The 14,819-nt window shown below is 42.8% G+C and overlaps 1 protein-coding gene across 1 annotated transcript in view; it reads right to left on the bottom strand.

Annotated features, from left to right (window-relative positions):
- The window catches only part of GXYLT2 (glucoside xylosyltransferase 2), an 86,573-nt gene that overhangs the window by 18,011 nt on the left and 53,743 nt on the right, over positions 1-14,819 (bottom strand). Inside the window, exons 4-5 of the mRNA XM_012652870.1 lie at positions 6,746-6,997; positions 5,488-5,611 (exon numbers count right to left, since the gene is read on the bottom strand). Of these exons, the coding sequence (XP_012508324.1) occupies positions 5,488-5,611; positions 6,746-6,997 (376 nt within the window). The remainder of the gene's footprint in view (positions 1-5,487; positions 5,612-6,745; positions 6,998-14,819) is intronic.

A 14,819-nucleotide genomic window follows, 5' to 3' on the forward strand; every position in this document is an offset into this window, starting at 1 on the left:
GTCTTTGCTATATTTCTCTCAATTTTATATATATATGAAGAAGCTCATTAATTGATTATGAGTCTGAAATGCCTTAGTGATGACTTTAGGAGTCTACATTTACTTCCAGAGCCTCCTGACAACTTGCAAAGTACTGTGCAAATTGATTACTCCTCACATTTCTGATTATTTCATACTCTTGGAGGTCTCTAAAATTATGAAATAGTTTATGCCCGATCATTAAAAAAATTTATTTTTAAGAGACAGTGCCTCACTCTGTCACTCTGGGTAGAGTGCAGTGGCATGATCACAGTTCACTGCAGTCTCAAACTCCTGAGCTTGAAAGATTCTCTCACCTCAGCCTCCCAAGTAGCTGGGACTATAGGCATGTGTCATCAAACCTGGCTAATTTTTTTTTTTTAGTAGAGATGGGATCTTGCTATGTTGCCCAGGCTGGTCTGTAACTTGTGGCCTCAAGCAATCCTCCTGACTCAAGCCTCCTAAGTGCTGGGATTACAGGCATGAACCACCACACCTGGCCTGCCTGATCATTTTTAATTTCATGGCATATAGGTTTGCTAATTGCTTGCTACTCTGTATCAACAGAATGGAGGCTGTTTGATCGCACTTATTAATAGTTTTTTTTTTTTTTTTAAACATCCCATCCTGGAACTGCGCTTTCCCGGCATTCCCTTCTGCCTTCCTCCAGAATATACCTTGCTCCAGAAAAGGGCAATTAATTCTTCCAAAGAGACTTTTCTGATCACACAATCCAAGGAAGCTCTTCTCTCCTTCCAGCCTTGATGGTCTCTTTCTCAATCCCTCATTTGTTTCCTTCATAGCATTTATCACAATTTGTGATTTTGAACAGTCTAGTTATTACCCTTTGGGAGTCTACCTCTTTCAGTAAAAAGTGGGTAACAGGAACTTTGTCTCATCTGATGTCATATCCCTGGCACCGAGCCCTGTGGCTGGCACACGGTAGGTGCTCAAAAAATATCTGCTAAATGAATGAATGAATGAATGAAATGAACCTTCTACTGTATGCATCTTTTTTCTCTTGCTCTTGCTTTCTCCCTCTCCTTTCTGTCCCCTTTCTCTCATTTTCCTGGCTGTGGTCTCTTTCTCTCCCATTTATTTCACACCTTCACTCTGTTCTCTTCATTCCATTCATTCAACCAACCAACACTTCTGAAGACCAACTCCATTTAAAGCACTAAGCCTTGCACTGTGAAATACATAATGTAGACACAACCGCTTCTCACACAGACCCTACAATTTCTATTCTTTTCTCTTGTGCTTTATGTCACAGTCCATGAATGTCCCAGATTCCCCAAACAGTGATTCGTTAGCAGTTTCCCAGAACAGTCCTGATATCCAATAACTGGGCCTGCCAAGCCTGCAACACAGCACTCATAACTGCCTGTCGCTGGGGTTCTGGTGTGCTGAGTATACAATGTGCTTGCACGCCCAAGCGCAGGGCTCCAGTCATCCCAGGCAGGACGGGAATAAGACTCTCATGGGGCCATGGAAGAGACTCGTCCCTGAGACAATGAGTCCTTCTTCATGTGGCCGCTGTGAATCCCTGCTGACCCCTAGTATCACACAGTCAACTCACACTCGATGTCTGTCCCACGGGCATTTCAGCTCTTCTCTCTCCCCTTTGGCAGAACTCTACTGCTTCTACTCTGGCCGCACGCCCTGCCTTTTCCTCTGCACTTGGCTCGTTCCATTTTCTTCCTTCCCCACAGCCCACTTTTCTAGAAAATGCCTCTGAAGACAAAACAGACCTATGTGGTCATGTTTGAGACAGAAAATGCCATATGACCTTTCTCCTCTAGCCCCTGATGACTACTAGATCAAGAGTGATCTTGAAATCCAAAGAGAAACTGAGTCATAGATGGGCTGGGCCAGTCTCTTTTTAGTCAAGAATTTCAAATAGGAAACGGAAGAAATCCATCATCATTGGTTGTGGACTTGTGAGGTTGTAGTGACCTGGCGTTGGCAATCGGGTTGGGCCGTGGGCAAAGTGAGAATGCTGAGAGACAGAACAGAATCAGATAGGCATGGAGAGAAACAAAGATGACAGGGACCAGGCCGGACGCGGTGGCTCACACCTGTAATCCTAACACTCTAGGAGGCTGAGGCTGGAAGATCCCTTGAGCTCAGGAGTTCGAGACCAGCCTGAGCAAGAGTGAGACCCCGTCTCTACTAAAAATAGAAAAAATTAGCCAGGTGCGGTGACATGCACCTGTAGTCCCAGCTACTTGGGAGGCTGAAGCAAGAGGATCACTTGAGCCCAGGAGTTTGAGGCTGCTGTGAGCTATGATGACGCCACTGCACTCTAGCCAGGGCAACAGACTCTGTCTACAAACAAACAAACAAAAAAAGATAACAGGGACCAGGAGGCCTCTGAGGGATGAAGAAATCACTCTGGTTCTTGGCAGCTTCCTACGGCCAGTTCTCATGAAGCCTGGCTTGACCTGACTCATGCAGTCACGAAACTGCCCCTGGACTCTTACAATATCTGCCCTCACTCAGCTGGCCGGAGTGGAGTTTTGTTTCCCGGAACCTAACCACATTCATCCAAATGTATCCTTCTACTGAGAGTTCTCTTTTGGCTCCTGTCGGATTTACCCCTTCTGTAGACCTCTGCTCTTGCCTCAAACTCACTTGTAAAGATGTGAGCTCAGTCTTTCACCCCTTGAGGAAGCTGCCTGGGCTCACCTGCCAGGAAATGTCCTGCGGGAGGAGCTATCTGCGTGCCCCATGGGCTTCGGCTGGCTCCTCTCAGCAGCCTACTCTGCACCAATGCAGTTACACACCCACGGGCATTTACCATCTAATTATAGCAAGAGTTTTAAAAACATTTTTTAGCTAATGACTTTTAAACATAGTTTAAAAAGCAGTCCTTATTGGCTACAGGAGACCATAATAATAACAACATTCCAGGCAAGCACTACAGGTTTTATGTGCATCACTTCACCCATGGCAACCCAAAGAACCGTAACAATAAACATGTTTATCTCCTGTGTCACGGCCCGTATGTCTCCCTGTCTCCTTTCCAGGGATAAAGGTGATATATCCTTTTTGCAAATTTCGTTTGTTCTGGTTTATAGAAAGTGCTCGCAATCAATATCAATGAAGAGAAACCTTACAATGTGATGGCTATTGCTGAATTCCAGTTTTAAAGATCTCATGTTTAATAAAGTACCTGGGTAAAGCGTGAAATAGGAAGATCGAACGCAGGCCATACGAAGAACAGTCAGGGATTTAACCTAACACTCACTGATCTAAAACCAGAAAACTTGGTTATTTACTTGATACTGCTCAGAGCCAGGATTTACAACGAACAACTTCATAATTATTTTACAATATCCTTTTTACTCAATGAATCTAAGACGGGGAGCGTAGAAGCAATTAAGCTCAGTTGGTTTCAGCCCCAATTAAAGACAAGGGGCTCGTGTCTAATTGCAAAGCTGCTTACGACTGCCTTTGGGTATTATTTACTCCCTGATCACGTCCTCAAATAATGTGCAACAGGCTAGGAGGCTTTCTGAGGAGGCAGCTGTGTGGATTCCTTAGTTTGGGAATATGGACAGAGAGATTTACATCAGGAAAATGCAATATTTAAAGGAAAGAAATAATAATGTAGCAGAAAGGCACATTTTGGGATATGTGCCCAGCTCTCTCGGGTCCCTGTACCCCATTTGGGCTGGAGTTAGAGTGGCCTGGGTTGGGATCCCTGCTCTGACACTCATTAGCTATGTTGCACATTATTTAACTCTTTTCCCCCAGCACCTTTATCTGTAAAATGAGGATTGTATTCTCAGTGTTGTTGTGAGGCTCGAGTACGATAACGCTTAGAATAGCACCTGCCACTAAGTCCGTAAGAAATGTCAGCCATTATTCCTTAGCTCCATGCTGCTAGCCTCGCTGGTCTGATTTCTGATCAGACCTGATCAGACAAACCATGTGATTTCTCTCCTTGGAATTTGGAATTGGGATGAAGTCAGGCTTTCTGTGTGGCTGTGGCATGACACCTCAGTACTCTGTCTTGAGCCCAGAGGAGAAGAGAATGACAATCTTCAAAGACAGGAATAAATAGCTTCAAAGGGAAAAAGTAAATCTCACCGAGGTCCCCCACTTTGCTTATTTAAAGAGTATCCTTTGTGCTTCAACTAACTCCAGGGGTCTTTTATTTGCAGCCAAGAGTCCTAACCAATGCACTTATACATAGAAAAAAGATGAAATCTGCTTAAGAAGAAAAAGGAGGAGGTGTAGACTAAATTCCCTGTTACCGTCAACTGGATTAAAACATGCAACAAGTGAACAGCCAAGACATTCCCTTCCTCTACTGAATTCGTACTGGGATTTTTTCCTAGAAACTCTGTATCAACCTGTTTTTTTTTTCTTTTCTAGGATTTGATCCTTTTTGATCCAAATACATAGGAAATGAGGTTTTATACTAGTTTTTTTTTTTTTTAAACAAGGGTGATATGCAATCATGAGCAAAGTCTTTATAAACAGTAATTTCTACTTCAGGGTTTTTAAAGACAAAGCAAAGGCCTGAATAGGGTGGGTAAGGATTGCTTTTTTTTTTTTTTTTTTTTTACCCCAAAGATCTTTCTCAAGAAGAAAACATGGTTTTGATTTTAATGACATTAAATAAGGTTTTAGCAAAAAAGAGAAAAAAAGAAATTTTATTAGCTTTAAGTGTTAATATAAAAATATAAACTAGAAATTTTCATCTCCCCTTTCCTCCCCAACTCCATCAAATCACTGACTTAATAATATAAGAAAACATGGTTTTGATTTTAATGACATTAAATAAAGTTTTAGCAAAAAAGAGAAAAAAAGAAATTTTATTAGCTTTAGGTGTTAATATAAAAATATAAACCAGAAATTTTCATCTCCCCTTTCCTCCCCAACTCCATCAAATCACTGACTTAATAATATAAGAAGAGTTTCTTTTGCCCCAGATTGGGGGGGATAAAAAAATGGATTTGGGAATTTGAGTCTTTATTCTAGGCTTTTTTAACCTTGCACAAATCCCTTAACTCCAAGGACCCTGAGAATCAGTTCTGTTTAATCTAGCAATTGTTCAGGCTATGGAGGGTCTCCTGCCTAGATTATAGTATTTTCACGTAGTTTGTGCCTCACATCAATTCTTTTTAAAAGGCAAAGCTAGGCAAGCACGGTTGTGGGGGCTCACATCAATTCTGACTGTACTTCTTAGAAGAACGGTGTAGCAAAATCTAAAAGATATTCTCTAAAATTGGAGTCCAGTGTTGGAAGTTTCAACGTTTGGCCTTTTGTGTCAGCAGCACGAGGACCCGCCTCCGTCAGATACCCAGGGAGGTGGGTGAAAGGGCGAACTGCCCAGGGGAACACAGACTCCTCTGTGCACAATTCAAGCCTGGTCAACGGCACCAGGGCCTGGAATGTGCTCTGGGGGGCAAGCTGGGCATACTCCTACGCAAACGGCATTCTCGAAAGAGAACCTACCTGGATTGAAGGAAAAAATAATATTTAATAAATCCTGGTCTCCCCATGTGATGGCATTCTTGTACTTCTGGTACAGAGGGTACAACATGTCCTCCCAAGCCAAGCCTGTTGGAATCATGCTGTTCTGGAAAAGAGAAAACCATCAGAACAGCTGAAGCAAAGCAAATACGTCTTATCCACTGAGAAGCAATGTAGAGAGAGGGACAGCCTTTCTGTCCTTCGGAGGAATGAAGCAAATAGAGGAGGGTCCTGCTATCCTCAGGGCATAGGACAAAGCAAAGTAGGGCTGTCATTTGTAGCGTTTTGCCAGATGGACGCATGGAGACTAGATGGACCAAGAACTGGCAGTTGGGCCCACGGTCTCTACTCAGAAAACCATGCCTGAGACTGAACTTCTTTCTTAGGCTTATTTCTTGTCTGTGAAGTGAAGGAACAAAATACAGACAGCAGAATTAAGGTATCTTAAGGAAAAGCACCTTTCCTTGTCTTAAAATAATGATTTACATTTAATAGAAAAGCAACACATTCGAAGACTAAATATTCAGACAGCATACAAAGATATAAAATAAAAAAGTAAAAACTATTCTTCCTGTATATCTCATTCCCACTTTTCCCCAGAAGCATCCACAGTGAACAATTAATGGTCCCTTTGGTATTCTTTTGGAAATTTCTAAGGCATAAAAGCAGTCACACTCTACAGTATCATGATATGCTGCATTTAAATTTTTTTCCCTTTATATTTCTTAGAGAATTTAGCTCATTTATTCACAGATCAACCTATTTTTTTGTACAGGAAGGTCTTTTTTTTTTGACTAGTTCTCTACTGATGTTCACTTAGGTTCTTTCCAGTTCTTTGCCAGGATAAAGACAAAACCATGAACACCCTTGAACAAATATTTCTGTGTACATATATATATATATTTATATATAAAAATATATACCTAGGGTCATTCCAAGAAATTTTGCATGGTCTTTAAAGCCTTGGGTATACACAGAGTTAAAACATTATGGAATTCAGAAATGCAAAATAATATTCCTGAATAGTAACTGTGCTGAAGCTTTAAATTCCATAGCCCTCTGGGCTTTTCCTGAACAAACAAATATTCCATAATTGTCCAAATACTTTTCTCTGGCTCTTTCCATCCTCACCTATAGGCCACCTATTTCCAAAATCAGTAGATCCACTCTCTGGGAATGTCACTGTTGCGAAGACTTAACGCCCAATCTTTAAATGAGGAATTTTATAGCACTTCATTACCTTGAACTGGGTGCTTCTTATACGAGTTAAATTCATTAACATGACTCCCGAATTAACTCCCGCAGAGCCATAGAAAGGATGCCTGGCAAAGCGGCTGTACCAGCCAATCTTGGGGATTTCGTGCTCAGGAGCCATGGCTGCAAGCTGGGTGGAATTGAACTGTCTCAGAAGCTTCCAGATGTCGTCGACAGGTCTCAGAAAGAGAACATCAGTGTCCACATAGAGAAGTGAGTCCACATCCTTTAAAATCACCTTTGTGGGTCAGGGGTTGGAGTACGGGGGAAGGAGGGGAAGAAAACAAAACGAAAACAGGTCAGAAACAAAGGAAGTGGCATACAAGGTAAATAGTGCTACCGATTTTCATTGATGAGTGTTAAATTCTAGAAAGGGTACCACTCTTAACAACCATTCCTCCCTTCTGCTTTGACTTGAGGGACAAGTGTCAATCAAGAGGCAGGGACTTAAAAGAAGATAACTCTTGATCTACATTGGCCCAATTCCAGGACCTTGGACTATATTTGATAGGGGTTGAACTTTCGAAGGGATGAAAACAACAGCAAATTACAGTGGCTCTTTCTTCTTCTATCCTCCAGTAAGGCCACTTATCTTTCTCTCTTAGTTTTTCCTGGGAACAGCCAGGTCTGGCATTGGAAAACTCGAAGTGGACAACCTCTAAACCAGCTCATGCTAAGCCTTAGTGGTAAATACCCTCTGTCCCTGGATCCCTTTCTTCCAGTGTTGCTGGGTGGCTCTCTATTTTTTAAAATGATATTTTTAGCTAAGATTTGCACTTGGCATTTTGCGAGCTTTGTCTGTGTATAAGGGATTGATAAACTTTTTCCTCTAAGGAGCCAGATAGTAAATATTTAAAACTCTGTTGCAACTCCTCACCTCTGCCCTGGGAGCACAAAAGCAGCCACTGACAACACGTAAACAAACAAAAGGGTCTGTGTTCCAACAAACCTTTATTTCAGGACACTGAAATTTGAATTTCATGTAATTTTCAGATGTCACAAAATATCCTTCTTTTGATTTTTTTCAACCATTTGAAATGTTAAGAGCTGTTCATGGCTGTGGATTGCCGACCTCTGCTGTAGATCATTCAATCAGCCACCTAAGATAAATGAGTTCTCCTGTGCTAACTGCTTAGCTTTCCGGAGCTTTGCCCTGGGGGCTAAGACGTCAAAGCCTTAGTCAATAATAGACTACCTGCCTTGTTTGGCCATTCCCCAAATTTAGGGGTAGCTTAACCAAAAAAGGATTTGAATCTTCCTGGATCCCTGGCCTAACATCATCCTAACACAATAACAACTTTTTCTTGAGAGAGACAGTCTCTCTCCGTTGTCCCAGCTAGAGTGCAGTGGTGGCATCATAGTTCACTGCAACCTCCAACTCCTGGGCTCAAGCGATCCTCCTGCCTTGATCTTCCAGACTGCTGGGATATAGGCGTGAGCCACCTCACCCGGCCTACAAAAGCAACACTTGTTCTGGACTGAATGTTTGAGTTCCCCAACATTCATATGTTGAAGCCCTAATCTTCAATGTGATGGCATTTGGAGATGGGGCCTTTGGGAGACAATTAGGTTTAGTCGAGGTTATAAGGATGGGGCCCTCATAATGAGATTAGTGCCCTTATTAAGAAGAGACATCACAGGGCTTGTGTGAGTTCTCTTTCTTTGCCACATGAGGACAGAGTGAGAAGGTGGCCGTTTACATGCTAGGAAGAGGACCCTCACCAGAAGCCAACCATGGTGGCAATGTGATCTCAGACTTCCATCCTCTAGAACTGTAAGAAAACACATTTCTGTTGTTTCAGTCACCCAGCCTATGGCATTTTGTTATAGCAGCCCAAGCAGACTGACACACACTCCACTGGGATCCCTTAGTTACTTTACTTATTTACAGGGTCTCACTCTCTCACCCAGGCTGGAGTGCAGTAGCCCAATCATAGCTCACTGTAACCTCGAACTCCTGGGCTCAAGCGATCCTCCCACCTCAGTCTCCCAAGTAGTTAGGATTATAGGTACATGCCACCACACCTGGCTAAGCTTTTTTCTTTTTAAATTTTTTTTTTTGTGTGTGTAAATGAGGTATCATCATGTCGCCCAGGCTGGTCTTGAACTCCTAGCCTCAAGAGATCCTCCTGCCTCAGCCTTCCAAAGTGCTGGGATTACAGGCATGAGCCACCACACCCAGTGGGATCCCCAATATTTAAGATAAATGAACATAGGGATCATAGAATACAGGTATCACAGGGATTTTAAATTTGAGTAATTTCAAAGCCTACATGATTAGCCACAAGATTTATCTTTCTTCTCTCCTCATCTACTAGAGGAATGGATTTTACACACTAATAAAATGAAATTAAAAATAATGGTCATCTACCATTTCATAAAAGAAGATCATCTTGACATCCATTTTAACAACTTGAAGATTCTAATTTCAGAATCAGGATCGATTCTGTAAACCAAATACACAAACCTTTCATAAAAATCTACCACGTTATCCTTATTATTTTGCCATGGAAAAGTAAAAAATTTGCCACAGATTAGCATTAGTCTGCTATTTCTTTTTAAATCACAACTCCAGAGTAATGTGTAGGAAGGGAAAACACTTCGCTAAAGTATTAATAAGTACATGTTATGATATTAATTATGTATCACATGCAAGTATAGTTACGATGTCTTACATGCCCAACACCATCCAAGGGGCTCAATACTATGGCAATCTTGTTTTACTGGGAAAGAACTTGAGCACAGAAAAGTATTCTGTCCAAGTTCATGTGTCAAATAATGCTAACAATGGCTGGATTTTGGCAAATAAGATTATAACAAGACAAAGTCACTTTTAGAATGTGCTTAAGAGAACAAGAGACAGTATGGTGGTTCCTACAAAAAGCTAATTTAGAGTTACAGGAGCAGAGAGGAATACAGATTCAATCCATGTGAAATAGTACAAATTTCTCTTTATGGGTGATTATTGAGTAAGGCCCAAATAAAATCATAAAATATTAATGTTTTAGTCAGTTAAGGGGTATGCAGAAATCTACGCAAATTCAGACTCAGTGACTTGTTTACTTTTAAGTTATCATTACTTTCTTTAATAAAATAAATATAATTACTGCCCCTCATTGAAACAAACAAAAAAGGAAAACAAAAGACTTGAAGAAGTTTCAGAAAAGGAAAAATTAAAGATCTGAAGGATGGAGGTTTTTCATTATGAAGCTATACTATACACACTACCTTTAATCAGGAGAGAAAAAGGCAAACAGTATACCAGAAATTTTAAAAGTCAGAACAATCTTAAATAGGGTAAAATTTTAATTTAACCAGTATTTCATTATTTGACATGCAGATTGCTCCCACTGTTTTGAAGTTTGTGTGTGTGTGTGTATGTGTGTGTGTGTTTAAAGAAACAGGGTCTTGCTCTGTCACCCAGGCTGGAGTGCAGTGGCACAATCATAGCTCACGGCAGCCTCAAACTCCTGAACTCAAGCGATCTTCCCGCCTCAGCCTTGGCAGTAGCTAGGACTACAGACGTGCGCCACTATGCCCAGCTAAGCTTTTTTTTATTTTTGTAGAGATGTCTCGCTATGTTTCCCAGGCTGGTCTCTAACTTCTCGACTCAAGTGAATCTCCCGCTCGGCCTCCCAAAGTTCTGGGATTACAGGTGTGAGCCACCTCATCCAGCCCACTGTTTTACTATTATAAACGACACTATGACAGATGTTTTTTAAGGAAAATCTCTAAGACCATAATACGGCATTTCTTTTTCTTTTTAACTTAGTCAATATTTACATGGTTGAAAAATAAAAAGTTATTAAAGTAAATTCACTGATAAGTGATTCTTCCTTGTGCCTCGGTCACCACGTCCCAACTGCTCTGCGTTGTCACTGAGATGTTTCATATAAGAATAAATAGCTATGCATGAATAGCTATGCAAGAATAAATAGCCATCATTCCTTTTTTTCCACTACAAATGGCAGCACAGCAAACACAATGTCATCAGCCTCCTTGCTTTCTTTGAGACAAAACAATACCTGTAGAAGATCTTCCCAGGTCAGTACACAGAGACTGCATTATTTTTATGCCTGTACGGTATTCCATTACGTGGATCAGCCATAATCTATCTAGCCACTTACTGTAGACCATTTAGGTCGTTCTCAAGTTTTCGTTATTACAAACAACATCACAATGCACAACCTCCTCCTCTTATTTCAAACACATGTGAGTGCATCTGTAGGATAAATTCCTAAAAATATAATCACTGAGTCAAAGAATACATGCATTTGTAAAGCCGATAATGTCAAACTACCTCCCTAGAAGTGGACTAATTTCGGCTTCCACCAGCAACGTAAAGGAGCGCCTCTCACCTGTTCTCATCGGCACAGCATGTGACCGAAGTCTAGGGTCTCCACTAACAAGGAGGCGTCCCTCAGAGGGTCCTCGTTCAATATCTCATTTTAGTAAATAATTTCCTGCCAGTCTTGCCCTAGTGGGCTGGCCTGGGACCTAGCACACAGGAGATGGCACAGAGATGGCAGACAAGCAATATGCACAGAGGGACACATGAATAACATTCTCCTTCCCACCAGCCGGCAACCACCCAGGCCTTGCACCAAATCCTTGTGGCAGGAAGCCCTCTAAATGTGCGGTACCCAAGCCCACATGCCACAGCCGGTACCAGCCCATTAGGAACCGGGCCACACATCACCACCTGAGCTCTGCCTCCCCCACGTCCCCTCACCCCGGCCCCACCCTGGCCCCACCCCATCCGTGGAAAAATTGTCTTCCATGAAACCAGTCCCTGGTGCAAAAAGGTTGGGGACCACTGCGTCTAAATGGTCTTCTCTAGAATCATACCTAATCTCTCCTCTGAGGAGGTTTGATTCTGGAGACATACTTTCCAGACTGGAACTGTGGGACAAGGAAGAAAAACTGGTTAATAAATGTACGGCTACTGCTTTAGGGAAAGTTCTAAGTCTTCAGTTAAGGTTGTAAATCCTGGTCAACTGAAAGAAGAGGTTGCAGACTAGGGGTCTGTGGGTTAAATTCAGCCCACAGATGGATTTAAAAAAAATTATTTTGGCATACATAGCCTATTTTAAAAGTTGCTAACATTTTTTAACTGGATATTTCACAAAAATACCTGAATTTCTGTTTTCTTTTGAAAAATCAATAGCTCAGGCAAGAACTGTGCCTGGCCACACGTACCCACTGTATTCTCAGTCCATTCAGGTAATAAACGTTTATGGAGGGTTTACGAGTTGCCAGGTGTGAACTTGCAGTGACCAAGACAGACAAAAATCTCTGCCCTTAGGTGGGACTCAGATAATAAAACAGATAAATCCACTGGTTATATAGTAGTATACAAGCAGGTGAAAAACAAAGCAGGGAGAGGGACCAGGGGTTCCAGGTAAGGGGAAGTTTGCAATACTTTTATACTTCATGTACTATGTTTTTAGAGACGAGGTCTCGCTGTGTTGCCCAGGCTGGTCTCCAACTCCTGGGCTCAAGCAATCCTCCTGCGTCGGCCTCCCGAGTAGCTGGGATTACAGGTGCATGCCACCATGCCTGGTGAGTTTTCAATTTTGAATAGGATGGTTGGGGAAGGGCTTGCTCAGAAGAAGGTAAGCACGTGTGAAGAAGGCAGGAGCACATCTGGGACCTCAGAACAACGATGGTCTAGTATGGCTGGACCTTGGTGAGCAATGCAAAGAAGAGTCGGAGGTGAAGATGGAGAGGTAAAGGTGGGCTGGTCACTTAGGGCTTCGCACGCCCCTATAAGCACTTGAGCTTTGTAAGAACTTCACCTTTTATTCTGAGCAAGAGAACTGAGCCAGGGAAGAGCTTGTGTGCATGATCTGACTTCGATCAAAGGACCGTCCTGGAGGCTGCTTTGAGAACAGACTGATGGGAAGCACAGGAGTAGCAGGGATACCAGGGAGGATGTGATTTCAATGATTCAGGTATGATGCGATGGTAGCTTGGCCCGGGTGGTAACAACACAGTACAGTGGGAAGTCAAATCCTAAACATAGTCTGAAGGTAGAGCCAACAGGGTGTCCTGATAGGTCGGCTATGGAATGTGAGAGCAAGAGAAAAGTCAAGGGCAACTCAAAGGATTTTAACCCAAGCACCAGGAAAACAATGGAGTTGCCATTAACCGAGACTGCCCCAGTCTGTGTCACTCCTGTGTTCCCTGTCTGGCCCTTGAAGGTATGGGAGCTCGCAGCTGCTGAAGCCTGGCTCCCCCGTCTTCTTCATGCGCCCGCCCTGAAATAAAAAGAAGCTCCTGGTGGTCTTGGGAAGAGATACATCGACGGTTGGTTTCTGCGGTGAGGGCCATACAGTCTCGTTCTCGACCACAACAGTGGTTACACAGGTGTGAGCTTGTTAAACTAAACACATAAAGTCTTGGCATGATCTTTTGGGATCGTATTTCAAAAGAAACACACCAAAGTAGCCCCAATGGTGCATCTCAGAGACACACGTGAAGACAGTACTTAAGAACCCTGCGTCTGGTGTTCCTGAGTTCAAGTCTTGGCAGCATGAAGCACTAGCCCTGGGACTTCGAACAAGTGGCTCAGTCTTTCTAGGCCTCGGTTCCCCGTTTGTAAAAAGTAGAAAGCAGGATCACCACCACCACCCCCTCCCTGGTTGTCACAACGAAGCAGTTACATGAAACACACAAGGTAGTCAGTACAGTGGCTGGCACATAGTACTCAAAAAATAGCAGTTTTGTAAGACATCTCTGTGTTTTCCCTTTTCAAATGTCAAGTGTAATTAGTTGCCATTCGCTTCAATGCCCACAGCACTGCCAAACATACGTCGACCACAAAAAGCTTTTATGTAGTCAGAGTCAAGTGGAGAAGAAATGAAGTTTTAAAACCTTTCTAATATCATAATCCATTTAGTACCTTGACTGAAAACAAGTACATAAGGCCTTTTTACTCTTTATCTGAAAAAACAAAAGGCCCAAAAAAATCACTCTTTCTATTAATATCGCATCTCTGGAGGCTAATTCTGTAGCAATTATTGCTGGTATTAATTTGAAGAGGATCATTGTTGGCTACCTTATAATGCGAAGAGAAGTATTTACCAAAAGGATATAAAATGAGCCATTCTAATTCCTTTATGGAAATTAGTCAGCACTAGAAATGAGGTCTTTGTTTCTGTAGAGTAAAGTTGGGGGAGGCGGCACACAATGGCCATCTGTACCACTGCTGGCTGTACTGCTATGGGTCTTCCTGCCCCTGCTCTGTGCACCGCCCCCACCTGGGCACCCACCCCAGTAACTGCTCGGCAATCTGTGCCAAGTGTGGGCCGAAGCCCGGCCATAGGCACAAGATGGTCAGGGGCTCACTGGTTCATCTTCAAGTTCACTTTGCTCCAATCCTGGTCTGACTCTGACAGTACAACTTGGTGGGTACAAGATTTGGGTTTGAAATCTGTGTTCAAATTCTGTTTTCCCCATGAACTGTGTGATTTTGGGCAAGCTGCTTAAGCCTTCTAAGCCTCAGTTTCCTCTTCTTATAAATGGAATTGATGTTATAACTCATTTCATAGCGCTGCTGGGACGATTAAATGAGCTCATGTGTAAAGCCCCTGGCACACACACAGCAAGGACTCGGTAAATGTTCGGAGATGTTATTATGGTCTCACTCTCATGGGGACCGGGTTTCTTGACTCATAGCCCAGGAAACCAGCAACTGGCTACTGTAGTAGTAGTAGTAGTAGTAGTAGTAGTAGTAGTAGTAGTAGTAGCAGTGAAAGAATGAGACCTACTCCCTGTTCTCAGGAGTGTTATGGGGGAGACAGAGAAGGGACAAAGCAAAGTGAGATGCAGGCAATGACAGCGGTAGCACAGAAGCACACAGCAGAGGCCCTAGGCCAGTCTAGAGGGAAAGCTAGGAAGGCTTCCCAGCAGAAGTGACACCTAAAACTAAGAGATAAGTGAAAAGCAAGGCAAAGAGTGCTGAGCTAAGTGGAACAGCATGTGAAAAGAGTGGGCATGGCAAGGGGAGGACTGCCAGGGGCTTGGCGGGGCTGGAGTTCACAGCAGGCAAGTAAGGC

This window comes from Propithecus coquereli, unplaced genomic scaffold, assembly GCF_000956105.1.
Source record: "Propithecus coquereli isolate 6110/MARCELLA unplaced genomic scaffold, Pcoq_1.0 Scaffold400, whole genome shotgun sequence".
In the NCBI taxonomy this organism is placed as follows: domain Eukaryota; kingdom Metazoa; phylum Chordata; class Mammalia; order Primates; family Indriidae; genus Propithecus; species Propithecus coquereli.